The sequence below is a fragment of the Tauraco erythrolophus genome, chromosome 2 (assembly GCF_009769465.1).
Source record: "Tauraco erythrolophus isolate bTauEry1 chromosome 2, bTauEry1.pri, whole genome shotgun sequence".
Classification (NCBI taxonomy): Eukaryota; Metazoa; Chordata; class Aves; order Musophagiformes; family Musophagidae; genus Tauraco; species Tauraco erythrolophus.
The window spans coordinates 120,362,289-120,387,980 of NC_141466.1; the positions used below are offsets into that span (position 1 = coordinate 120,362,289).

At 45.3% G+C, this 25,692-nt stretch overlaps 3 protein-coding genes across 8 annotated transcripts; 1 reads left to right on the plus strand and 2 right to left on the minus strand.

The window, feature by feature from the left end:
* Nucleotides 1-3,074: 3,074 nt before the first annotated feature.
* LOC104371651 (serine/arginine-rich splicing factor 7) lies at nucleotides 3,075-10,055 on the minus strand. 2 transcript variants are annotated; one of them, XM_086631837.1, is made up of 9 exons: nucleotides 9,964-10,055; nucleotides 9,392-9,572; nucleotides 9,070-9,246; nucleotides 8,057-8,131; nucleotides 7,843-7,944; nucleotides 7,302-7,355; nucleotides 4,891-4,935; nucleotides 4,215-4,250; nucleotides 3,075-3,381 (listed from the first exon to the last, which is right to left on the minus strand). In XM_086631837.1, exons 1-9 carry the CDS (start codon nucleotides 9,983-9,985, stop codon nucleotides 3,357-3,359), a joined length of 717 nt encoding a protein of 238 aa, XP_086487963.1. In that variant the 5' UTR covers nucleotides 9,986-10,055; the 3' UTR covers nucleotides 3,075-3,356. The 2 variants fall into 2 exon arrangements, with proteins under 2 accessions (XP_086487963.1, XP_086487964.1); XM_086631838.1 differs by lacking the exon at nucleotides 4,891-4,935.
* Nucleotides 10,056-11,201: 1,146 nt separating this feature from the next.
* Nucleotides 11,202-16,468, minus strand: GEMIN6 (gem nuclear organelle associated protein 6). 2 transcript variants are annotated; one of them, XM_086631840.1, is made up of 3 exons: nucleotides 16,461-16,468; nucleotides 13,465-13,610; nucleotides 11,202-11,894 (listed from the first exon to the last, which is right to left on the minus strand). In XM_086631840.1, the coding sequence occupies exons 2-3, from the start codon at nucleotides 13,590-13,592 to the stop codon at nucleotides 11,519-11,521; spliced, it is 504 nt and encodes a 167-aa protein (XP_086487966.1). In that variant the 5' UTR covers nucleotides 13,593-13,610; nucleotides 16,461-16,468; the 3' UTR covers nucleotides 11,202-11,518. The 2 variants fall into 2 exon arrangements, with proteins under 2 accessions (XP_086487966.1, XP_086487965.1); XM_086631839.1 differs by lacking the exon at nucleotides 16,461-16,468 and adding an exon at nucleotides 14,378-14,398.
* On the plus strand, nucleotides 16,340-23,615 carry SRSF7 (serine and arginine rich splicing factor 7). 4 transcript variants are annotated; one of them, XM_086631832.1, is made up of 9 exons: nucleotides 16,340-16,381; nucleotides 16,720-16,900; nucleotides 17,047-17,223; nucleotides 18,107-18,181; nucleotides 18,271-18,372; nucleotides 18,737-18,790; nucleotides 20,945-20,989; nucleotides 21,589-21,624; nucleotides 22,799-23,615. In XM_086631832.1, the coding sequence occupies exons 1-9, from the start codon at nucleotides 16,354-16,356 to the stop codon at nucleotides 22,851-22,853; spliced, it is 753 nt and encodes a 250-aa protein (XP_086487958.1). In that variant the 5' UTR covers nucleotides 16,340-16,353; the 3' UTR covers nucleotides 22,854-23,615. The 4 variants fall into 4 exon arrangements, with proteins under 4 accessions (XP_086487958.1, XP_086487960.1, XP_086487959.1 ...); XM_086631834.1 differs by lacking the exon at nucleotides 20,945-20,989 and having other exon boundaries at nucleotides 18,271-18,375; nucleotides 18,731-18,790; XM_086631833.1 differs by lacking the exon at nucleotides 20,945-20,989.
* Nucleotides 23,616-25,692: the final 2,077 nt, after the last annotated feature.

Below are 25,692 nucleotides of genomic sequence, written 5' to 3' on the forward strand. Positions count from 1 at the left end.
ACGTACATTTACCCTGACATGGGAAAAAAAGCCAACATGACCTCAGGTAATGGCAAATCCTGCCTGACAAACCGGTGGCTGCCTGCAATGGGGTGGCAGCATTGGTGGATAAGGGGAGCACAACTGCCATTATCTACCTGGACTTGTCCAAAGCATTTGACACTGTCCCACATGACATCCTTGTCTCTAAATTGCAGACAAGGATCTGATAGATGGACAAACAGTGGATAAGGAATTGGCTGGATTGTTGCACTCAAGAGTTGCAATCAACAGCTCAATGTCCAAGTGGAGACCAGTGACAAGTGGCGTTCCTCAGGGGGTCAGTATTGCAACTGGCACTGTTTAACATCTTTCTTGGTGACTTGGACAGGGGGATTGAGTGCCCCCTCAGCAAGTTTGCTGTGTGTAGTCAACATGCTCGAGGGAAGGGATGCCATCCAAAGGGACCTTGACAGACAGGAGAGGTGGGCCTGTGAGAACCTCCTGAAGTTCAACAAGGGCAAGGTCCTGCACATGGGTCAGGGGCAATTCCAAGCACAAGTACAGGCTGGGTAGAGAATGGATTGAGAACAGCCTGGAGGAAAAGGACTTGGGAGCGCTGGTGGATGAGAAGCTGAACAGGAGCCAGCAACGTGCACTGGCAGCCCAGAAAGCCAACTGTATCCAAAAGAAATGTGGCCAGCAGGTCAAGGGAAGTGATTCTGCCCCTCTACTCAGCTCTTGTGAGACCCTCCTGGGAGTACTGCACCCCCAACATAAGGACATGGAACACCTCTCCTATGCAGAGAGGCTAAGAGTTGAGGTTATCCAGCCTGGAGAAGACTCCAGGCTTTCCACTATCTAAAGGGGGCCTGCAAGAAAGCTGGAGAGGGACCTTTTACAAGGGTGTGTGGTGATAGGACAAGGGGCAATGGATTTAAACTGAAAGAGGCGAGACTTAGATTAGGTCTAAGGAAAAAGTTTTTTACAATGAGGGTGGTGAGGCACTGGAAGAGGTTGCCCCAAGAAGCTGTGGATGCCCCATCCCTGGAAGTGTCCAAGGCCAGGTTAGATGAGGCTTTGAGCAACCTGGTGTAGTGGAAGGTGCCCCTGCCCATGGCAGGGGGGTTGAAACTAGCTGATCTTTAAAGGTCCCTTCCAACCCAAACCATTTTATGATTCTTAAGAGTAAATAAAGGTAGTTTAACCCACCAGGTGAACAACTAGAGCCCAGCTGCTGTGCTCCCCAGTAGCAGACTGCAAGCCCTCCACAGCACAGCTGGAACTGCCCTTGAGAGAGCAGTCTGTAACAAGAGCATGAGACCCACATTAAGTACAGATGACACCACCAAATGCAGTGGCAGTGCTACCATTAACAACTATAGGTCTCCCTGGGAGGTACAGGAGCCAACTCCATCTCCAGCTGTGGATGAAGAGTGGTTCCTTCTCTGACCTTCTCCATGGGAGGTGCCTCTAAGTAATCCTTCCAGCCCTCCTCCTCTACCACAGAGCACACAGATGCAGTCCCATCCTACTCCCTTTCTCATAATCTTGTAACGAGTGGAAAGACTGAAAAAGAAAGGTATAACTAGAAGAGTTTTAGTCTACAGCTTTATTGTGGAGTCAGCTTGCTTCAGCAGTACAGAGGGAAAAAAAGAAAAAGCTACCCCCCTTCCAAAGCATCATTCCATGGGGTAATTTTAGCACTGATCCTGTAACCTGCAACAGGGCAGGGGGAAGGGAACCCAATAAATACTCCCCTCCAGCAGTGTTAAGCAATGGCCCTGCTGCCAGCTCCCTTTTCTGCAGCTTAAATGGACTACAGTTATAACAAATTATTAATTGCAGCATCATCATCAAGGAAAGCCACTGACCCTACCAGGCACCACTGCACTAAAATGTACATAGTGGAGAGAAGGGGCAAGACAGATGCTGTGGTACACAGGACAAGTCTTTGGGAAGTCATGTTCTTTTAATACCTGGACATCTCACAAAGCAACAATGGCCAAAGTTCATCTGAACACCTAGGGTTCAATGCCCATGCACAGCTGCAGTGCTCTACTCACAACCCACTGCTGACAAGGGAGAAGCCCCAAGGGAATGACTGTTCCTCACTGGCCTGCAAGACACAGCAATACAGGTCAGAACATGCTGCAAGGAAGACTTTAAAGTCATCTGCCACTCTTGATTTCTTTGCTAGTCTGATAATAGTTATTGTCAGCTGCAGAGACAAACTGGCAAATAGCTTGCACTAGTTAAATCCTTCAGAAACCTATCTGTGGCAAGGTAGGGAACATCTGCATAGAGGCAGCTACAGTCCAGTTTCCCAACGCAACGACTGACCAGGACAGCAGCAGTAGCCCTTGGTTACACTTCACTGCCAAAGGAGATGTGACCAGGCAGATCAGGTCAGGTAAGTGTAACATGAGCTCTTGATTCCCCAATGTTCTGCTACTTAAACATGACCCACAGGTTCTGCTTGTGACCTTCAACCTGTAAGAAAAGCCTTCATTTCCTAAATGTATTGTCTAAAGGTATAATCTTCTGTACCAGAACTGCCGATTTATCATATCACAAAGAAGTAGTACTATTTGGACAACCAGAACATAAAACAAGATTTCTAAAAATATTTACTTCAATAGCTTACATTCCAGAAGTATTCCTAATACCTTCAGGTGAGTTCACTGGTCCTTTAATCAACAGGACCAACAGACCAGTTTTCACACATCCTTGTTTTCTCCATCTGTTAATGCCCTTTGTAAACATTTTTGTTAAGTCAAATCATCAAGTGTACAAGTAGACAGGTCTTCACCATCTCTGAACTCTGAGGAGGTGCAAATAAAAACACAAGGTACAGACCACCATAACATTCAAGACCAAACACCAAGAAGGACAGCTGGTTCTGGTAACTCTTTAATCAGGGCTCTGCAGGAATGAAGACCTACAGCACACACCTACAGGCAGCCACTGACTGGCTGCTGCACTGCACTCAATTCACCAGAGCCTGTAGCAGCCTGCCTCCTGCTTTCACCACAGAACATGACCTGCTTCAGCTACCCAAATATTAACAGAAACAGCAGGGTTATCACAAAATATCTCTTAGTTAGAAATGCACAGTTTATTTCAATGTGCCAATAAAAAAAGCCCAACATTTCCAGATCACAGAACATTAACACAAAAAGAGTTTTGCATCAGTCTACTAATAAGACTTTTAAAAGATCCAGATTCATGCCAATTGTTAGTAAATAGAAACAGCCTTAGGACTAAGCCCTTACATTTACAAAGACACCACAAAATCCCTTATAATAGTGTAAACAAAATAAATTTTCTTCTTAACTTTTTAAATTTGAATCCATTCTTTCAGGACTTGCACTCCTTCAAGGGCTTCCTGATGGTGAATGACTGAAAGGGAAAGAAAAAGATTACAAGCAACTCCTACTGCAAAACCAACAGAAACTGTACATGCTACCTCAGGTTTCCTCTGCTCAGGAGCCCCTCCCCACAATGGTTTCATTTACAGTTCACAAATCATGACAGAAGTGGTGTATTTACACCTTTATGAGTAACAACTGCTTTACGCTTGAAAAGGGCAGGCAAAATAAGAGACATAGCTGCAACAGCTAGGTGAGACTGAGTCTGCTCAGAAACCACCTTGGAGCCTCCACTGCAGCTCACAGAGGAAATCCTTACTCTGCCATAACCTACACAGTACCTCATGGCTAGCCCTAAACTGGAACTCTCTCAGACTACTTAAATTCCAGCACGTACTTCTCTGGTTACATGGGAAAACTTGCTGCTTACTGCACAGTGCACAGCAAAACTTGGCAGCTGTGCAACTGAGCAAGAGCCAGCTGTGAGGAGCCACCAGCAGGAATTTAATCCTACCATGTATTCATGGTTTGCTCCATACCTTACATTACTCACTTCCCCACGTTCTAAATTCCTCAGGAACTTCAGGGCAGTTGATTATCATTTGCTCACATTTTCTGTTGTCCTTTAAAATCTCATTAGAGTAGGTGACCTTAGAGCATGAAGTTCTGACTACCAGGAGTAGGAAGCACCCATAAAACTTTTTTCTTTTCATAGCAGGAAGTGCCCATAACAATTCATCTTTTCATAGTTCACAAGTTAAGACAAGTAAAAAACTAAGCTTTTATCCTTGCACAAGTTAACTTCTATAGCAACCACTCCAGACACTGGTTCTATGGCACACTCAGTTTTTAAGATAGTCCTACCTTCTCTTTGGAGATGGCGATCTGGACTTTGAGCGACTGTTGGAAAAAAATATCAATGCGGTCAACTTGTATACACTCTGTAACCACTTCTGACCATTTCAAAACAGTAATAACAGTTTTATGTTTTCAAAAGCATTAAAAGATGCTGCTGATAGCAAGTATACACAACTCCTTGAAGCAAGAAGCTGCAGTTGAGAAGGAAAACTGCTGAAAATCAGAGCCCTTCGGAAAACAGTAACACACAGCTTCAAAGCAGCTATAAAACAACGACAGTAACCCTGCAAAGTAGGAGCAGTGAATCAAGTAGAGGAGAGCCAGGAAGGCTGAGAACTACGGACAGTTGAGAACAATGGTAGGGAAAGATACAACCCAAATCCTGTCCAAAATACTTTTTGGTCACAATCATGGGTTAAACAAAAACCTGTATCCACAATCCTTCTGGAAGAATTGCCTACTGTCCCACAAAAATCAGATAAAAAATAAAAATAATGTATGAAAAAATGTTTTTTAAGATCAGCTATTAAAAAACTAAAACAACAACAAAAAACAAGAAAAAAGAAAAAAACAACACACCAAAAAAGGCTCTTGCACATACAACTGAAATACTGGTCCAAGCAGAGACTTTGAATCATGACAAAAAAAACCTACTGAGTGTTACTTGTATTCATATGCTCACCTTTTAGCAGGTAAGCCAGATTTAGATCTACCATGGGACCCAGACCTACAACAGGAGAAAAATAAAGCTCAGGAAAGCAGCCAGTGGCATGCACATACAATGCAAGTTAGCAACAGCATATTGACACTACATAGCATCAGAAACCCAAGCAGAAGGCTCTGGTGCTGCAGGCTTTTCTTCTGACATTTCAGGAGAATTCTTTAGCTCTTTGGAATTCCCAGAGACCCCACTTATCAGAAGACAAGAGTACAAGCACAAGAAGCTGCCCAGCAAAGCTTCAGCTATCACTTCCACAAAACAGAAGACCTTGTACCAGGTTTTCCCAGACTTCCCCCTCCACCTGGAAGTACTCCTTCCGTAAAGGGAAGGATAGTTTTGAATGTAATCTTAGAAAATCTTTTAATAGCACATAAAAAGCCTGGAATCAGCCACAGGTAAGCATGTGTGCTGATGCATTCTTCAGATCAAGTTCCCAGTGCCACTTTCATTCAAGTGTAATACAGCTTTTTCATCAGTTATCCCAATGAAAACAGCATTTCAGTTCTCTTTGATATCTGGCTATTAATGTATAAACTATTCCCAGCTCATCTTATGAATTAAAATCTACTCAGTGACTTTCCTCCCACATTTATCATGTTACTTTACCAACTCAAGTATTTGCTGTTACTTCAAAATATTCATCATTCTAGAGTGTCAGAATTGAGGCATGTGCTATTACTGAACATCAGAAAGCCCCGTGTTCCAAGATAGTGAGTTGTTTAATAGACTTGGCCAAAAAAAGGAATAAACTTCTATTTCTGCTCAGAACTGTTTCTGAAGAGTCATCGAGATTCCCCTTTACCTGGCCTATTAATTTATAGAAACACTATATGAACACTGTTGGCATAAGTTAAACAGTAACATGCCACTGCTTTGAGACCTCCTGGTAACTATGCTGAGCCATCATCTGTCATAGTTCCTAACACTATAGCCAGTAATTTTGTTACTGTATTACAGTTACACAGATGGAGTTGCTCACAACTACCCAGAACTTTTATTTTGTAGAATGAGCAAGAAATAAATACACACAGCACATAAGCATCATCCTCCTTCCGAGAGGCACAGCAACATAGCAGGAATGCACATCAAAACCTCTAGAAGCAGCACCAGTTATATACTAGCGTTTTGCCGTATTAGCAGAGGACCAGTACTGGTTAAAACAGAAGAGTTTTCACAACACTTCCATAACTCCAGTCCTGAACTACCACTTCTCACCACTGCAAGTGCAGACCTATGCAAAGTCAGCATTCCTCAGAAATTTCAATATGAATATCAAGTCCTTCCTGCAGGAACTTGACTGTCCCAGAACTAGAAGTCACCAAGCAGCATCAGCAGTATACAGACTCTTCCACAGCAGCAGCATGCAATTTGAGCCTGGCTAGTCATCTCCTGCATTACAGGCTTGTGTTAGTAATATGTCAGGACAGCTCTCGTAATAATCACCATCATTCCCTTAAAGACTCAATGTGCAAATCTTAAAGTAGCAAGCAGATCCCTTAAAAAAAAACAAACAAAAAAACAACCCCCAAAAAAACCCCACCACATTTATCTTCCCTTCTTCTAATTCAAAACAAAAGCAACTTCTTCCAACTTATCAGCTCTCATGTCCATCGCATTTTTATTCTACTCTTCCACCCTTCTTCCAAATAAGACTTACCACAAAGGATAGAAGAAAATAATGCAGGAGCATTTACTCTATGCCCATTTTTCTCAACTTCCATTTCAGCATGGAAAAAGTCCAGATCCACAAAACCAGGGCTGCACATCACAGAAGTCCTTCACAACATTATCTGTGGCATCAAGACTCATGGCCCTGTTCATTCAGCCCTCCAAACCCCTGAAGTCAAGCATGCTACATGCTACCTTATGTAACATTCTTAGCACTACAGCAATTTTAATTTGGTCTGAGCTGAAACTGAGAAAGCTGGAACAGCTGTAAGCAAGAGTTCAGTCCACAGTGGCAACCATCTCATTGCTTCCCTCCTGCTCCAGCATTTCAGATTTACAAAAACACATGCCAAGACAAACCTAAGCAGCACTTCCTGCAGGACACATTCTCTACATTCACAGGCATTAACTAGTTTTTGTAACTTCTCTCCACAGACTTTAAATCACATATATGCTTTGTTTATGGCAACATATACATAGACTAGATATAGCAGCCACAGACCAAAACAGTCATGTTTATTACAAGAAATCAACCATTACTTTAGTCTGTGAAAAGGCGTGTGTGAATACTACTATGCTGCACAACGTTCTAACCCCTTCCTGCCAAGCTCCCCTGGGGAAATAAAAAAATAAACCACCACAAACCACAATCAACGAAACAATCTCAAAACTATTACTGGTTTGAATAAAAAGCAGTATCTTACCTGCTTCGAGGCCATACAACAGACCGAGACCTTGAGCGTGATCTGGACCTAGATCTAGGAAAAAAAAAGTAATGAATGCTCAACTATACTACTACATAATTCACATAGCTGAGATAGTATTCTTTGATTTTTATGATACTGACCTCAGAGAATTATGTTGTAACTATGGGTTTTACAGAAGTAACTTTTATTATTAGAAAGATGTAGCACATTTGGCCATTACTACCATCCACATCAGAAATTCCACTGTCCTAGCTGACTAAACTTAATTACTCCCTGTATCCTTGAAGCTGAGCTAGAAAACCTTAACCATAGATCAAGGCTGTAACTTTGGAACAGTATTAAAAAAACTCAGAAATAGCAGTTCCAAAAAATAAATGCCTAAATTTTTAAATTTCAAAGAAAGCATTCTGATTAGCTCTCAGGAATGTAACACCATGAAGGTTCCCAAACCAAATGAACTGCAAAATAAAAACATAACATTAACTCCAACGTATATGTTCATTTCAATAACACTGTGGGCCTAATAGAAAACACATACCTTGATCTCCTTAAAGAACCAGATCGAGATCGGCGGGGTGAAAATGATCTATACCTACGAGGAGAGATTGACCTGGACCTGCGGTAGGACGCTGACCTTGATCTACAAAACAAAAGGAAAAAACAGCCAAAATTAATACAAGGTACTATTCACAAGGACTACAGAAAAGAGAAAAGCAAGAGAAAGCACGAAAACACAACAGCCAGAAACCTACCTCCTACCACGACTCCGACTGCGTGACCGAGAATACCTTCTTCCTCGGGACCTGGAACGGGATCTAGACCGGGACCTGGTTTTAGGTTAGAGAAAACAGGTATCAGGAAACAGCTGCAGCAATCAATGCACGTGAGACCCTGCTGAAGCCAAAACTGATTTCAGACAACTAAGTAGTAAAAAAAACCAAAAACCAAAAACAAAACCAACAAAAACCACACCACTAGCATCTGTCAGCTGGAAAAATGTCTGGGCCTACTTGTCTTGAGCATTTTACTACCTAGAAAAATGTTAAAAGCTGAATTACATTGCAGAATTACATTAGAATAGAAAACACTGTAATGCGTATTTAAATAAACCTTGCAAGTTTGCAGGTCGACCCTCTTTGGCCCAAGGTCTAGCAGATCTAGACGATCTAGAAGTATCTATAGCCGATCGCTGCATCTAGGTGTTCTCTTCAATCTAACGACGATCAAACTGACAGCCCAATGAGCCAGGGTGAGGCTTGATTGACGCAAGAAGATTTTTCTAGGTGGGAATGTGGTCAATCTGGTGTTCCTCTTTCTAAACCGGAGGGGGGCCCCAATTGAAAGCCAAATTTACTGTTACGGCGGTCACCGTCTCAAATTTTCTGCCCTTAAAGAATAAGGTGAAGCTACGTGTAGATGGCTCGAGGGGATCTGGCCTCTTATGCTGATCACCTCAAGGTCTAGGAGGATCTTAAGTGTCGGATTTGCAAGGCGCCTCAGCATGAAATCTTAAGGCTCGTGACATTCTGAATCAAGGCGACTGACTCAAACGAAGAAACCTGAAAGGTTTTGACCAGGTTGATTATTAAGATATTAACATTTGATATGTATTAGCAAAAGAAAAAAAAAAAGAAAAAGTGTGACATACACCTGTTGACTTACAATATTAAGAGTTTAAACTGGCTTAACATTCTGTTCTTTGCTAACAAGAGCTACACAAAAGTGAACTGACAAAGCAACCCAGCCACTCTGGCCCCACATGTACCTGCTCCTCCTTCGACGACTATAGCGGTGGCAATCATAAGCATAGTGGCCTTTCTCACCACACTCATAGCAGCGGTCATTAGGGTCAAAGGGGCGCCGTGCAGGAGGCCTGTCATAACGGGAGCGACGAGGCATCCCTGTGGACACTTCCACTCTAACCCTGGAGCCACATATTATCCTGCAAGACACAGTATGTATTAACGACAGGAATACTTTTCTCCCCTGTGCTTGTTACACACAGAAACGGATATCCACGGTTGGTGCGGGGCTGAGGTCAAAAACTGCAGCCAGAGCAGTCAAGGAGGTTTGAGGCATCCACATACTTCCCATCGAGGCCGAGCACAGCATCCTCAGCATCTCTCGGGTCTTCGAACTCCACGAAGGCGAACCCCGGCGGGTTCCTGGCGATCCACACGGTTCTCAGGGGCCCGTAGTAGCTGAAGGCTCTCTCCAGCTCGCCTTTGCCCGCGCCCGTGCCCAGGTTCCCCACGTACACCTTGGTCTCTGCCGGGAGCGAAGCCATGTCAGGGCCGCCGCGGCGCGGCGCTGGACACGAGACCGCGCGCGCGGCACGACCGCTGCCGCCCCTCCCCCCGCCCTCCGCAGGCGCCGCCATTTTTGATACCGCCTCCATTTTAGTGCTCTCCCGCCGGTGCCACGCTTTCTCCATCCCCACCCGCCCTCCGTCATTAGAGCCCGCTCTTCGCCGGGGCTGCGGCTGCGGCTACGGCCCCACAGCGGAGCCCGCCCACAGCGTCCCCTTCCTCGGCGCCATGTTCTCTCACAGCCAGCCGCCAGAAGCAACGGCCACCTTCTTCCATCCGCAACGCGAACAACGCTGCTCGCCATCCCCGCCCAGCCCCCCACCCCGATCCCAGCTCCCCGTCCCCCCTACCATAACGACCGTATCGCGACATCTTGCCAGCTACGGGCCGAGCCCCGCGCGCGACTCTTATAGACAGCGAGCCGCCACCGCGACTGCGCACTGCGTCCTGACCGCCGCACGGGGGGGCGGGGCTCTGGTCGCTAGGCAACGCGGGGCGAGAAAAACCCTCTCCTCGAGTACGCGCAGTTCTCGCGAGAACTGCGTCTCCTGGTGCGCCTGCGCATCGCAGCGCGGCGCCGAGTCAAGCACGTGTCGGTGGCTCAGGGATACTCTTTTCCCGGAAGGTTTCCGCTAGGGAAGCTGGTCCTGCCTGCCCTGCAGGCCCCACGTCCGTGGCGGCCTCCCTCACGGGCACAGACAGCTGTTCACCCCGTCAGCCCTGCCTACACACGAGCCCCACCATAGCGCACCTGGCTGTGAGGAAGGCATAGTGGTGCCACTTGTTCCAGTCACCACCCCTCACCTGAGACCAGTAAGAGCCTCTGGCACTGCCGAGACTGGCGGTGAAGGAGCCGTACTCCCTGGCAAGGAGGAGGAGGCTGCCTAGTAACGAGGCGTTTGCAAGCTGCTCCTAAATCTCTGGAGCCCACTTGGACCAGACATGAGCTCTCACGCCAAGTACATCCCAGGCAGCCCTGGGTGCCCCAGAGGTCGGCACTGGCCAGTGCCCTCATCCAGACAGGCAGCTGAAGCATTGTGCACAGTGTGTGCTTTGGTGCTCTCTCATAAGGCAGAACAAATCAATACACTAAGAGAGAAACGAGGGCTCTAAAGGCTCCCGACTGGATTAATAATCTCAGGAATAATAATAATAGAATAATGCAAGAATAATGATTCTTGCATTGTGTGTTGCCATAAGCTAGAAACAAAGCATTCAGAAACACAAACTTACTGAATTGAAAGAAATTCTAAGGAACAGAAGTCTTCAAATTAGTGCTGCTCTAAAATAAAAAATATAGATAGGAAATGTTTTCAAAACCTGCTATTTTCCTGCTAAGTTTCTCTAATAATCTTACAAACTTGGGCCTACATTATAACTCATGTTCTAAACCAGGAGAACAGGTTGGGGGGGGGGGGGGGGGGGGGAGAAGCTTTCTGAACAATTTTTTCATCTAGTTTGGGAAGTCCAAGTGTCACAATTCTCTTTCGGAAAAAAAAATAATTTCAGTAAGCAGTTCAAACAAACATGTCTACACCACTAGATAATTAATTAATTTTAAAGACAGAGAAAAAAAACGGTTTAATTTATCATATATCATCTTTCATAATACTGTTACAAAAATACTTAAACTGATATATCAGCTTAGTAATGATATAGTAAACTGATAGATCAGTTTAATACATCGTCGTTATCCAATGGCTTGCTTTTAATAAAAAATAGTGCATGGAAAATGCTTCATGCTTTTAGTTTATACTGCTTGTTTCATCCCTTTGACATACAAAAACCAGTCAAAAGTACCTAAACTGAGCATTTTTGCAAATAGTGAATATTGATACCCAAGACAGTTCCCAAAACCGGGCGGGTAGACCCATTCCTAAAGACAACGGCTTTGAACAGCAGACGTCACTGTTGCTTTTCAAGATAGCCCTGTATCAAGCCTTGAACCCGAGACAGAATAATCTCATTGGAGCTGCTGCACTCTTCTGGGCCGTATGGTGGGTCAACAGTCAACACCCCTGCCACACACAGCGTTCTTCCTGATTCACCTTGCTCCGTTACGGGGATATGGTTTGTTTCTAGCCAAGTCTTCAAGTCGTTCTTCCTCTTTTCAAGTTCCTCGAGGCTGTAGGCTTTGCTTTCTTCAGGTGCAAATATGCGAGAAAGCTGTTCTTTCATTTCATCATCCCCTTCTTCCAGTACTTCAACCTCCTGGACAGCGTGGCCCAAGACAACTGATATGGACACTTTTTTATTCTCCAGGAACGTTGCAAGAACAATACTGCCAAGGAGAGAGGGATGTATGAGTCACTGCACTTAACCGAAGACTGCGAAACACAGGCCAAGATTCTTGGAGATGAGCACTCATTAGCATGAGCATAACCCAGGTACTTCAGCAATATCGAGTACCTCGTGTTTTTCTTGAAAAGCATGCTGCTGTACCCTTCAAACTCTGAAAACGTGGGGCTTTGCAGGTAACTTCTGGGCTTGAATTTGAAACTAGATACTATCAAGCAGAACGTTACTTTAGAAAAGCAAAGTATACATAAAAATCAGGGCTGGGATTCTAAATATTTTTGTGCAGCATTCCCAACCTGGCTAAAGAACCTTAAGTCTTCCAACTTTCAAAAACAATGACACCTTCATACATGCAGCACTTTGAATGCTGAAGGCAATGCTGACAGCTAACAACATCAGAACCTTTTAATGACAATTTATTAATATTTAATTATTGATCATTACAAAAAGAATAATTTATTTAAAAAAATAAAAATGAGTGTTGATAGTTTCTTAACTGAAAACTATAGCTTGAGTATTACAATGGGGATACACCACAGCAGGTTCCGGCTCCTGTTGTAGCAGCCTGGTCCTCTCCCAAGGGCACTTAGATCCCAGAAGTCCTAAAATATAGGTAGGAAGGCAGTTTGTTATATTTCTAGGATCTCTTCCCCATAATATCAACAAACAGGATCAGAAACCATTTTCTTCCTCTTGTAGGAAGAAAAATTCCAGAACTGGGAAATGTGCAATGAAATATGCCTTGATTTTAGCCTGGGCCATCCCCAGAATCACTCACAGCTGCACACACCTTTCCTACTGTCCTACACCTACCAAAATTATAAGCAACTCCCAAGAGAAGATTAGAGTATCAGAGCTACTCCAGAGTTGAAGCAACAACAAATTCTTCTGAAATATATCAGAAGCTTGATGTTTTAGTTTCTAGCCTCCATCTTGTGCTCATGTGGGACAAGCTCACAACCAAAAAGTTATGAAAAAGTTGTAGCAGCAAGGAGCCAGATTTCTGCCTTCCAAACCCTATTTTTAAGTTACTCACTTGAGCTACTAGAGACCTGTAGCACCACTTGCTGGCCAATGCCCTTGCTGATTTTCCCTGCTTCTTCTCCAAAGCAGCCACTACACCCTCATGGGTGTCCAGTTGGAAGGGAAAGCAGGGCATTGATGTGAGAACTCTGGACAAAGGATAAAGATTTCAACACCTAAATCATTAAAAATATTCCTGCATTCCTGCTCTCTCTGGGAAGCATGGCGTGGTGTATTATTCAAAGTAGTCCTAAACATATGGATATCATTTGAAGTACTAATCTCAGGCCCATAATAAAGTCAGCATGAATCCAGGTATTATCTATTCCCCAAACTTACCAGTCCTTTGAATGAGATTAAAGTGGATTTAGGTGAGCTGGCCTCATCGACTACAATATTGCTTTCTCTTATGACTTGCGCCTTGCCAATTAAAAAAACAGGACACAGCCTCAACATGCAGGTTTTGCCCCAAATAAGTTTGCTTCAGTCTTGGGATCTTTTATGTTCCTAAAAAACTTGTTGGTACTTACCTGGCAGAAACTGGATCAATTGTTAAGACCCATCCTTTATATTCATGTTTCTCAAGTGCAGCAACTTTCACCATTTTGTTCACATACGTTTCCCAGTCTAGAGGGCTCTTCCTCTGCCAGTCATTCATATTTCCTACATCCAGAACCTAGGAAATAGCCAGAGTAATTAGCAGAAGCAATGAATCCTCTTGCTTTGCCCCTCACATCAGAACCGAGTTTGCCTCCAGCTAAAGATCTTCCACTCCTCTTAAGCACAATTTGCTTTTTTAAGTGGTTTGCATATTGCTGCGGTTCTGCCATTTCCTGCCCGGTTCACTTGGCTTTAAGGGCACACAGTGAAGACTCAAAAATCACTCTAACACTTTCCTGTTACATTAAACATTCGATTTATTGCTCTGCCCTCTCACAGAACCTTCGGGATCGCCGTCCCTTGAGGGCAGACGTGTACCGCCTTTGCTCTTGCGTACTGGCACATCCCTTGTGTCCAACGCCTGGATGAGCGTTATCCACTGAGATCCCGGCTCTACCCTCATTCTCTAAGGTAGGGCGAGCAGCAAGTGCCGTTCCACTCTTTTCCCCGTACCAGCTGAACTACTGGCCACGCAGCAAAGGCACCCCTGTCTCAGCCTGCGACACGCCAGCTTTGTCTCCATCGCAGTATCCCTCCGCGGAAAGGGCTGGCGAGATGGGGGCAGCGCAGGGATGACAAAGGGCTGGAGGAAGCGCCCTCCTTTGTTCCCGGCAGGCTCCCTGGCGCTGCCATCCCCCTCCACGCCTGCCTCTTCCCGGCGGGACGAGCAATGACCAGAACACGGCAGGGAGAGCCGCCCGGCGGCAGCGGCCCAGCTCCGCGGGGGCAGGAGAACGGAGCGCCCCGCGTCCCCCCCGGCCCCGCACCCACAGCCCCGCTCACCGGCTCGGTCGGCCGCCGATCGCTCCGTTCCCGACCGCGCCGAGGGCGCCTGGGAGTCCGCCCCGGCCCGGCCCCTGCGCTGCCCGGCGGAGCCGCCGCTTCCTGCCGCACGCGAATACCCTCCTCCGCCGCGGCGCAGCGTTTTGTAAGCAGGGAATTAGAGGCTTCTGAGGCAGGGAGAATTTTTTTTTTTTTAATCTGAAGCGTTTTTTAAATATAGGTGTGCCTATAAATCATATAAATACACAGGGTTTTATATCTATATGAGGCCAGATTGCAAAACAGGGAGGCGGCCCGTGTAGCACTTCAATCCATCCGGTGTTCTGCCTCCCGAAATCGGGTTTGCCTATGCTCCCGCGTGAGATGGCTAATTTGAGTACACAAAACGATGGCTGCTCGAGCGATCTGTGCACATAAATAGGTACAGGAGCATGCTGTGCGCATCAGCTCCATAAAAATAAGATATTTTTTCTCCCTGGTTTTGAGTTGTCTTTACAAGCTTTCCTGTGCAGCTGTGAAGGTGGGAAATTTGAAATTCGAATCCAGAAAGCTGGCCTTTTTTAACACTACTAATGAAACGCTTCCTATGGATGAAGCAAACGAGCTGCCATCATTTCAGGCATTGAAGTGAAAGCAAGCATGCGGTGATTTTGTAACAAAAAATATCAAGGGTGTAAAATGTGATCGTCTTATTTTGCAGGCTTAAGGAGGTAATTTTTTTTTTTTGTGAAGTTTCAACTTCACAGTGCTATAAGGATTATTTATGAATGGTTTATGCCACTGTGCCACTGTATTCAGTTACTGTTTTCTTTCAGAATTGTAATTTTTTTATAAGAAAGCAGGGATTAGCAAATTAATTATTTTCACTGTAAGAGCAAGCAATACAATGGAAAATCTTAGCTTCTTTGAAATGTGTTGGAAATAAAAAAAAAAAACTAAAATAAATAAAATGTGGTGGAAATAAAAAACTTTGAAAAGTGGTGGAAATAAGAAATGTGGTTTGTTCTTATATATTTGAATGTGTTTATGGTGTAAATAATTTCCCAACTGGTTCCCTTTTGGATCACAGACTGTTTGTTCAAAGTCCCTTTTGAGCAAAGTACTCCGAACATCTTCAGTTTTAATTATTGCTAGTCTCAGTCCCTACCGATTTTTTTTCCCTTCATTTTTTTGCCAGTGTACTTATGTAGTTGTTCTGAACTACGAAGCTCTGAAGTATTTTTTGTTCCGTTATCAGAGCCGTATCTTATAGATACAGGTCACTATGATGGGCAGTTACTACAGCTCTCCCACCGTGAATTTCGCCATAATCACGGTCACAAGGAGATGCAACTCTCCCAGCTCAAGTAACTGTACCAGCTCAACTGTAACTGCTCCTTGCGCAGATCAAGTCGTAAATGCGCGAATCGGCAGACAAAAGCGGCTCTTCCAGCGAGAACAGCTCTGCCGGTATTGCCGCCCCGCTTTCCCAAGCCTACAGCGCCCTTTCGGGAATATCCGCACGGGCCTCAAGCGCTTCCCTCCCGCACGGTGACAGGCCGGGCGGAGCGGTGCTTCTCGGGCGCCGCTGGCCTCCGCTCCGGAAGCGGCTACGCGCCGCGGCCCCGTTCGCTCACGAGGGGGGCCCGCCGCGGGCCCGGTCGTTCACGAGGGGTCCCCGCCTGTGCCAGAAGCTCCCTCCCCGTGGCGCAGCGGTCACCGCGCGACCCCCGAGGCCGCGACAGCCGCACGAGCCCACCCAGCGCCGGCCCCGGCGCTCACTCTCCCCGTCCCCCGCACCGGGCGCCATCGGCCGCGCCCTGCCGTCGCCACGGCAACCGGCGCCCCGCTGCCCGCCCTCTCCCCCGGCGCGCGCCGCCGCCCCGCGCGCCTGCGCGCCGCCTCGAGCCGCAGCCTCGCGCCAATAGGGGGAGGAGGGGGCGGGCGCGGGCGGCGGCGCGTGCGCGCGCGGAGAGGCGGCTGGCGGAGCCGTTAGGATGTCGCGCTACGGCCGCTATGGAGGCGGTGAGTCCTCGGGGCGTCGCGAGCGGCGGGCGGCTGCGCGGAGGGGGCGGTGAGAGAGGTTTGCGGGAAGGGCGATTACCGCGGAGAGCGGGGCGGCCGGCGGTGTCCAAGAGGGCAGGAAGGTGAGGCGGCCGTTGTCGCCGCCGCCATTTTGCGTCAGCGGCTGTGGAGGAGGGGGTGCGCCCGCGCTTGCGGCGGCTCGTGGTGAAGGCGGGAGCGGGCTGCGCAAACAAGATGGAGGCGCCCGGGCGGGCGGGGTGGGGCGGGGGGAGGCTGGCTTCGGCGCGCCGCGTGAGCCGCTCTTGCTCCGGCGTTGACGCTGACTTCGCTCCCGGCAGAGACCAAGGTGTACGTGGGGAACCTGGGCACGGGCGCGGGCAAAGGTGAGCTGGAGAGAGCCTTCAGCTACTACGGGCCCCTGAGAACCGTGTGGATCGCCAGGAACCCGCCGGGGTTCGCCTTCGTGGAGTTCGAAGACCCGAGAGATGCTGAGGATGCTGTTCGTGGACTTGATGGGAAGTACGTGTGCGTTCCCGATGTTTGCAGGAGCTATAGCCGGCTTTAAGATGAGAGAGAATCTGGGAATCGTCTCCGGTTCTTCTCCTTTTTGTAGTTCCGCCATAAAAAGTAACAATTAACTTAGAGCTGTCATGGACTTGTTGCAGGGTAATATGTGGCTCCAGGGTTAGAGTGGAAGTGTCCACAGGGATGCCTCGTCGCTCCCGTTATGACAGGCCTCCTGCACGGCGCCCCTTTGACCCTAATGACCGCTGCTATGAGTGTGGTGAGAAAGGCCACTATGCTTATGATTGCCACCGCTATAGTCGTCGAAGGAGGAGCAGGTACATGTGGGGCCAGAGTGGCTGGGTTGCTTTGTCAGTTCACTTTTGTGTAGCTCTTGTTAGCAAAGAACAGAATGTTAAGCCGGTTTTCTTTAAACTTTTAACGCTAGAATAAATGTATAGGTGTATATTACGTTTTGTTGCTATTTCTATCAAATGTTAATATCTTAATAATCAACCTGGTCAAAACCTTTCAGGTTTCTTCGTTTGAGTCAGTCGCCTTGATTCAGAATGTCACGAGCCTTAAGATTTCATGCTGAGGCGCCTTGCAAATCCGACACTTAAGATCCTCCTAGACCTTGAGGTGATCAGCATAAGAGGCCAGATCCCCTCGAGCCATCTACACGTAGCTTCACCTTATTCTTTAAGGGCAGAAAATTTGAGACGGTGACCGCCGTAACAGTAAATTTGGCTTTCAATTGGGGCCCCCCTCCGGTTTAGAAAGAGGAACACCAGATTGACCACATTCCCACCTAGAAAAATCTTCTTGCGTCAATCAAGCCTCACCCTGGCTCATTGGGCTGTCAGTTTGATCGTCGTTAGATTGAAGAGAACACCTAGATGCAGCGATCGGCTATAGATACTTCTAGATCGTCTAGATCTGCTAGACCTTGGGCCAAAGAGGGTCGACCTGCAAACTTGCAAGGTTTATTTTAAATACGCATTACAGTGTTTTCTATTCTAATGTAATTCTGCAATGTAATTCAGCTTTTAACATTTTTCTAGGTAGTAAAATGCTCAAGACAAGTAGGCCCAGACATTTTTCCAACTGACAGATGCTAGATCTTTAGTTGTCTGAGATCAGTTTTGGCTTCAGCAGGCCTCACGTGTATTGATTGCTGCAGCTGTTTCCTGATACCTGTTTTCTCTAACCTAAAACCAGGTCCCGGTCTAGATCCCGTTCCAGGTCCCGAGGAAGAAGGTATTCTCGGTCACGCAGTCGGAGCCGTGGTAGGAGGTGTGCTTAAGTTTGTCTTTTATTCCTATTTGCTTATTTTGCTTAGAAAAAGCTACACCTGTACAACTCTTCAATTGATTTCTTTGCAGGTCCAGGTCAGCTTCCTATCGTAGGTCCCGGTCTGTTTCTCCTCGTAGGTCTAGGTCTTTGTCCCCCCGCCGGTCCCGATCGGGTTCCTTGAAGAGATCAAGGTAATTAGTAGCAATTTTTAGTAGATTGTGTGCTTTAGTTTGTTGTTGTTTTTCATTTTAGCTGAGGAAATGAAAAAGGTATTGGATAGCAGACTTCAAAAGGTGTCAACCTCTACAAATCAGACTTCAGCAGGCTTTAAGTTTCTGATAAACGGAGTTGAATTTACAGGCACAGTAATAGAATCAGTTTTGAGATCTTATACAACTGCGTATCCCATGATGAATTTTGATATCTAAAAGGTCTAATGATCATGCGAGGTTTAAGTTCAATGTGTAGTTATTAATCCAAGTAGTGCTGTAATTGTCATAATTTCTTGATCAGTTTACTACTTTGATTTCAGTTTGTCTTAATTTCTTGTTTCAGGTCTAGATCAAGATCCAGATCTAGATCCAGATCTGTTACATGGCCCCGAAGCAGGTAAGATGTCTTCTATGGCTGCAGATACTTAGTAAAAGTGGCTCAGAAGTCTGTTCAGGCTTTCTAATAGCTGTTAACATTTTCAGAAAAAGCTGTGTTTTCACTCCACTGGCTTAGGGGTCTGTAGTTTTAAAAAGTAGTGCAGAAGATTATTCTTTTTTTTTGTTTGTTTAATTATGACTGATATCCAGGTCCCAATAGTCATCACAAGTACTCTTTTGATGAGGTTGCATTAACAGCTAACATAGCAAACAAATTTGGAATTGATCTTAAAAGTTGTTTGTGTTTTTTTTGTGTGTAGCACACAGGAGATTGTGGATTCTTCCCATTGTTTGTCAGAGAAATCAGGGTGCCCTTCTGGTAGTGTGTTAAAGCATTCATGGGTATAGTCAGGCAAGCTGTGAAGGGCTTGCTAGTGATGTGAGTGTTAAAAGCTGTTTCCAGCTCTGTTGAGCAATAAAGTGTCAGTCTGCAGGATGAACACCTGTCAGAATTATTCTGTACCAACAAATGTGCCATAAGAGTGATAATCGAATCTTAAAGAAACACATAACATCATTTGTTCTCTTAAATTGTAGTTTAATCCTTCCATAGTAAGTTAGTGCAGCGTGCAACCTTGTCCAGGCAGCTTGGCTGACATAGGTTGATTGGATGTGCTCAGTGAGCTGTCGTAGGACAAGAGTAAATGGAAGTCCTTCTCTGAAGGAGATGGTACTGCTCTTATCCCAGCCTTTTGCCAGTTGTTCTGGCTTGATAGCTGTTCTTTGGAACAGCTTTTTAATTTCTTTGAAATAAATAACATAATAGTCAACCATGAAGAAACACAAAAAAATAAAGGGAAGCTTTAGGTGAAAGGAGTAGGCAGAAAAGCCTAGAGCTGAAGATGGGGAGATTCGGTGTTTGAAGGTGGCGGTGGCATTTTCTGAGAGTTCAACATCAAGCAATGACAGGAGTTTTTAGGGATTGGAGAGATGAAGACCAGAAGATGGCTTAGTTAAGAGCAGAAACTCACACAAACAGTCCAGAAGCTAGTACAAAGAGAAGGAAAATTCCCTGACGCAGTAGAGCAGTGCCTTCCACTGAGGAGGTGTGCTTTCTCTACCTGTTACTAAGGTGTGTTGAATCTTAATACCAGTTGTTCCAACAAGATTTAGTCATGGCTCATCATGTTCGCTATCAGTGATGGGCAGAAACCAGCTACAGTCAACAGGCTCTCAAAGAGAAAAATGCCTTGATTTTACCACCATTGTTTTATTTTTCTAGTACCAGGATTGTTTTCTGCAGTGTAAAGGATGCTTCTAGTGAAAGTTCTAGACTCTAGTGCCTGACGCCTTTCATTATAAGTAGAGATTAAGCGACTGAGGCAGAGGAAATTACAGATGTGCAAACACAGAGAAGTGGCCAACTATTGGTGCTTAACTCTAATGAAGTCACTGTTAAACTTCCACATGAGGTGACTGAAAGATCACTTTTTTGTGGAAGAACCAAAGGAAAGCATGGCACCCAGAGACAGGCTCTTGATCCATAAGGAAGACAGCCTGGATAAGTATTACATGATGTTTGCTAGTTTGGCGTTGTCAGAACATACATCTGGAAGTTGTTGTGGAAAGCCTTGGATGTGGAAGGTAGAACACTTTCTTTGGGAACCTAAAAATTTCAGTTATTCTTTTAGGCAGTATTACTGTTCTTGTGGTGCCGCAGTCTTGTCTCAAAGAGTGTCATTTTTGACAGTCTTTTCACAAGAGTTAAGTTTATACAGATTTAAAAGAGTATTTCGAGCAATACAAGATGAAGTAAACTGATGAGAAGATACTCGTAGGAGCATGCTGACTCCCGCCGGTTTCAACTATAGTGGTAGATGTCACTCAAGCCTACTAAAACTTGCAAATTTAGAGCAAGGATTTGCATTGTTCGTGTATTCCTGCTGCCTGCATCAGCAAACAGCAGGCATCGTCCACGGCACAGCAACACGTGCAGCGTCCACTTAAGCTGTTTTCTGAACCTTAAGGAAAAGCCTTTGAAACTCTGAGGATTCTGTCTCTTCAGCATTACCGTTCTTACACATTTAGTGTGAATCTTGCTGTCTCAAATGTGGGAACGAGCATGCTACCAGCTTCCCTGCTCAGCTGCTGTTTTGTTTTTTTCTTCTTGTAGGTCTAGGTCTCATGGCAGATCAAAATCTGGCTCGCCAGCTAAGAGGTAAGCATCCAGAGGTAAAGCCTGCAGCAGCATCTAGAATTCAGTGGTAGGTTTGCATGATTAACAGAGCCTGGTCCTTAGAGCAAAATCCTCCAGACACGGGTGCCCAGCTGATCTGTTTGTGATACAACAGAGATGATGAGAACGTTTCCTCTGCAGCTATTTGGATATGTTCCTTACCCATCTCTTCTGTTTCATTAACTCTTTGTAGTTTCCAACATAGTACTTATTTTTTTGTGTCTTTGTGCTCAGTTCTGTTAAATTTCTCTTATCAATCAGGTAAAGGGCTTTAGCTTTATTAATGCTATTGCTAATTGTCAACAGCAGGAATCTGTGATGATGCTTCTTTGCTCAAAGCCTCACCTCAGTACTACCCCTTGTTTTCCTGTTTTCTCTACTGAAGAGAGTTGCTTAATCTCCACGCTAAAGGAATTGAGAATCTTTGTCAGAGTAAAAGTTGATTTGAAAACTTTGCTGGTTTAAAGAGCTTCTGGCTAGATTCCCATAATAATTCCATTGCTGTCTGAGATGCTTATTTTTTTTGATATAAAAGTTCCGTTTGATCTCTAAGCTGCATTGATGATACTCTGTTTTGACAGTCGGTCAAAGTCACGATCACCATCTCCAAAGAGAAGGTATGTTGATCTCCCTACTAATAACGTAAACTCCATAGAGCTGGTGGTTTAGTATCTGCAGTAATCTCTGTTGAGGAGTTTGCTGCTTGTAGGAAAATACTGGAAGGGTATTTCGCTGAGATCTCTTCGGCAGAAATAACATTGTGACTGTGGGTTTGTATATGGTAATATGTATGTGGTAATAATTGCTTGGAATATTGGTTACGTGGCAGTGTTGCATCTTGCGTTTGTCTGCTGCTGTGTTTGTTTCAGTTCACCAACAGTTTTATTGCACAGAGGCTTGCTACTGGGGAGCTTAGAGCACAGCATAAATGCGGGAATCAGATTGGAGTCTCCCTGAAAGCTCCAGTGAGATTAGGGAAGATAGAGTCGAGTAGCCTGGCGTAGCAGTCAGGAATGGAAGATTGAGCCTGTTATTTTTTTACTGCTGTTACTCAGATTATTATTTTTTTTCCCCAGTAAGTTGGTAAATAATGATCTGTGTGTATGTATGCATATATGTGTAGTGACAGAATCGGCAGCATTTTTTCCCTAGCTTGAATTCTTTAATAGTTCATTTTTACAACTTTGGTGTTCAGGATTTGGGGGGAGGGGATATATCCTAGCAAGAATAGATGTAGACCTGCCACGATGTGTCCCTTGCCTTGGTGATCTTTCTGGCCTGCAAATTTTTTTTTTTTTTGGGGGGGGGGGTCATACTTTTAGAACTTCTATGCTTAGGTTTGCATCATTTAAAAACGTGGCTGCATGTAGTCTAACCTCATAATCTCAAGTGACCTGAATAAAGGCTCATAAATGTTGAGTGATCACCATAATAGGTTTTGACAAGCTGCTGTATCAGAACACTGAAGTATCCTGCTTCTATTAGGTTGCTATTAGTAGTACCCTCTAGATGACTTTACAATGATCACATTTAAATTATATTATAAAAATAACAGTAGAGAAATGCAAAAATGTGAAAGTAAAAAAAAAAAAAAAACCCACACCCAGACTAAATGTATTGTCTCTAACATTAAATCATCAACCTATTAACTTTGCCAATAGTGATTGATTATTTTATTAAAATACAGTGCTTAAAGAGTGCTGGAGTAGTCTAGGTATCCTCTTTCTTTTTCCTCTATTTGTGAATCCCAAATGATTACTGAAATATTAACTGTGGATTCTTTCCTTTCAGTCGTTCACCATCAGGAAGCCCTCAAAGAAGTGCAAGTCCTGAAAGAATGGATTAAAGTTATGAAGTTACTCTTTTAGGAAGAAAATTATTTTGCTTACATTATTATAAGGGATTTTGTGGTGTCTTTGTAAATGTAAGAATGTAGATAGAAGAGTATATCAACTAAAATTTGGCGTGATCTGGGTCTTCTGAGTTAGTCACACCAATAGACTAGCACAGGTCTCTTTTTATTGTATGAATTAACTTCCTATGATACAAAAATGTGGGACTTTTTTATTGGCACATTGAAATAAAATGTGTATTTTTAACTAAAACTTCTCTGTAGTAACCCTGCTGCTTCTGTTAACATTTGGGTAATTGTAGCTGTGTGCCATGTAATGTGGATGAAAAATGTCTGAAGTGGGAACGACTAATATTGGTGTCTTCTCCAACTAGGCACTTCTCGTATTTATTGTTGAATGGCCTTTGGTGAAAGGATCAGCTCCTGCTTTCTCTGAAATGGAATTTAAAATCCATCTGCCTGTAGATGGCTAAAAACTTGCACATGCCCTTTTTATTCCTTGATGGTATTTAGCAGGCATTCACATTTCTCCCTGATCTCATTCGACACAGCTTACTCTCTGGTGCTTGAGACTTATGATAAATGAGATGATTTCTGATGCCCAGAAATTTAAGGATGAGCTGTTATTCAAAACACTGACATCTTTTAAACTAATAATATCTGCAGAAACCTCTAAACATTATAGAAATCAGTAGTAACTTGACGATTGCTACTTTCATTTGTTGCACTTTTTAGTTCTTTAGACTATTAATATAGAGAAACCTTCTTAAAATGTTCCAGGGCGTGTTTTCCTTTTTTGAGGGAAGAAGTAAGGTCTTCTCACCTACTTTCTGAAGGACCTTAGGAAAATGTGTTTCAAGAGGCAAGAGAAAGCTGTTACCAGACTTTCTGCAGCTCACTCAAGCTTTCCTCCTTCAGGTGAAGGATTCTCACAGCTGACCTTGGGAATTCTAACCCACGTCACAGGAACTGGGATGGTTTTAATCAGCCCACATCCTGGAGGTGATTTTGTTGAATTAAGCTAATTTCCTACAGCAAATACACACGGGCAGGATTAATTATTTATGTGTAGGTGTGTTAGACTCTGTGGTTTGTCCTCATTCTGTAGTCAAGAACTGCATGATAAGTCACTTTGTTGACATGGATCATCACAGCAGAAGACTGGAAACACTGTTAGACTGAACAAACATACGAGTAGGTGGTGAGGGGAAAAAAGCAAACCTTTTTTCTACTGCACTGGGATATCTAGCAGGAATAAAGACCAGTTTCAGCAGTAAACAAGCACTGAAAGAGAAAGTGAGGCCTGTTTGAGCCTTCGAATCTATTGTGGCAGTTTGCTCCCCATGTGGAAACCACAGCAGCACATCTTAAATGAAAAAAATTACAAGATCAAACTTGGTCACGCCTTGGGTAACCCAGGATTTTGAAAAAAAAAAAAAAAAAAAACCACAAGATTCCTGTTAACAATGGCTTTCTGCAGCTTTTCCAGGATAGTGAGTAAATAGTCCATGTTCTGAATCTACTGTCATGCTGCAGCATTGCCTGGCCTCGATGCCTGGTCGGAGCTGCTGTCGTGCTTGGTGTCTGCCTGGGTGCTCGTGCTCAGCAAGGGGCATCAGTGTTCCATCTGCCAGGCGCAACGATCCATACTCTGACAATATCCATTTGATGCCTGCTGCGCTGGGCGAGCGGAGCATGACACAAAGGTTACCCTGCAGTGATCTGGCCAAAATGCCCAAAGCCTGTGACTCGTGTTTGGAATATTTACTGGTTGTGCATTGCCTGCCTGGTTTATGGTGTGCCTTGTGAGAGGCACATGCATGCTGCTGCTCTGGAATTTGATCAGCTTTTTTTTTCTTCTGTGCTCTTACGGCAAATCTGCTCCCCAATAAACCTGCAGACTGATACGACAGCTGTACTGGTACTTGTTTTTCAGTACCTAGAAACTGGAAGACAGCATGGAGGAGCTTGGGTGTCTTGTAGGGCATTGGTTCCTCTAAACCCGGGCTCAGCAGTAAGAACCTGAGCAAGATGGCTGTGCCAGGGGGGGCAGCCCCACCTGCGGCTGCTATGACAGAGGTGCAGTGGCAAATCTGGTGTCTGTGCAACTGTGGTGACTAAAACTCAGGGGGGCTGTGCTGCCTCCTTCAGCTCTAGCTGTCACCCTTGGAGCAGGCTGCGCAGCTCCTGCTCTCCCATGGTTTGGTAGGATTTCACCAAAAATGCCGTAGTGTTTGTGAGGTCTCAGAGAAGATGCCCAGACAGAGGTGTCTTTGTGTGACTGCTGCTGCAGCGACCCTGTGCCTCTGCCAGGGTTTTTGCACCTTTGCACAGCCTGGCTGGGGGCAGGGGGCGAGGGTAAGTGCACCTGAGGTCTCTGATGGAGTGGGCAAACCCCACTCATAGGGTTGATGGTGCTTCTGCTCCTGGTTTGCAACCTAGCATTTCCCAGGCTTTATTTGCCAAATGATACCAACCCTTACACTGTATGAACTGCAGCCACATAACATGTGACCGCTGCGTGCATCTGTGCACTTAGGGCATCGCAGGAGGGCAGCGGGGCGCTCGTTTGGGGGCTCGGGGTAGCAGAACTGACCGTGACAGATCTGGTCCATTTGCGAGCCCAATGGCCAGGCACTTCCTCTGGAGGCAAGATCATTCCCACAGCTCTGCAGCAAAGGAAGCACGCTGCAGGTCTGGGCCACGATCTGCCAGCGAGAGCCGAGGCTTACGCAGCCCCCTCAGCAGCAGCATGGCAGGAGAAGGTGAGAGTCAGGGTGCCTGGCCCAAGGGCTGGCTATGCCCATGTCCCTGGGGAGAGGGGTACTAGCTC

Bases quoted from the DNA above. Each gene is read 5' to 3' on its own strand.
- LOC104371651 (XM_086631837.1), bottom strand. From the start codon at position 9,985: ATGTCGCGATACGGTCGTTATG. The intron at 4,936-7,301 runs GTAAGATACTGC...CTCCTGTTGTAG, and splicing joins GTTGTATGGCCTCGAAGCAG to GTCTGGGTCCCATGGTAGAT. The intron at 4,251-4,890 runs GTGAGCATATGA...TTTTTCCAACAG, and splicing joins TCTGGCTTACCTGCTAAAAG to TCGCTCAAAGTCCAGATCGC.
- GEMIN6 (XM_086631840.1), bottom strand. From the start codon at position 13,592: ATGAATGACTGGCAGAGGAAGAGCCCTCTAGACTGGGAAACGTATGTG. The intron at 11,895-13,464 runs GTAAGTACCAAC...TCTCCTTGGCAG, and splicing joins ATTGATCCAGTTTCTGCCAG to TATTGTTCTTGCAACGTTCC.
- SRSF7 (XM_086631832.1), top strand. From the start codon at position 16,354: ATGTCGCGCTACGGCCGCTATGGAGGCG. The intron at 18,182-18,270 runs GTGTGCTTAAGT...ATTTCTTTGCAG, and splicing joins AGTCGGAGCCGTGGTAGGAG to GTCCAGGTCAGCTTCCTATC. The intron at 20,990-21,588 runs GTAAGCATCCAG...CTGTTTTGACAG, and splicing joins TCTGGCTCGCCAGCTAAGAG to TCGGTCAAAGTCACGATCAC.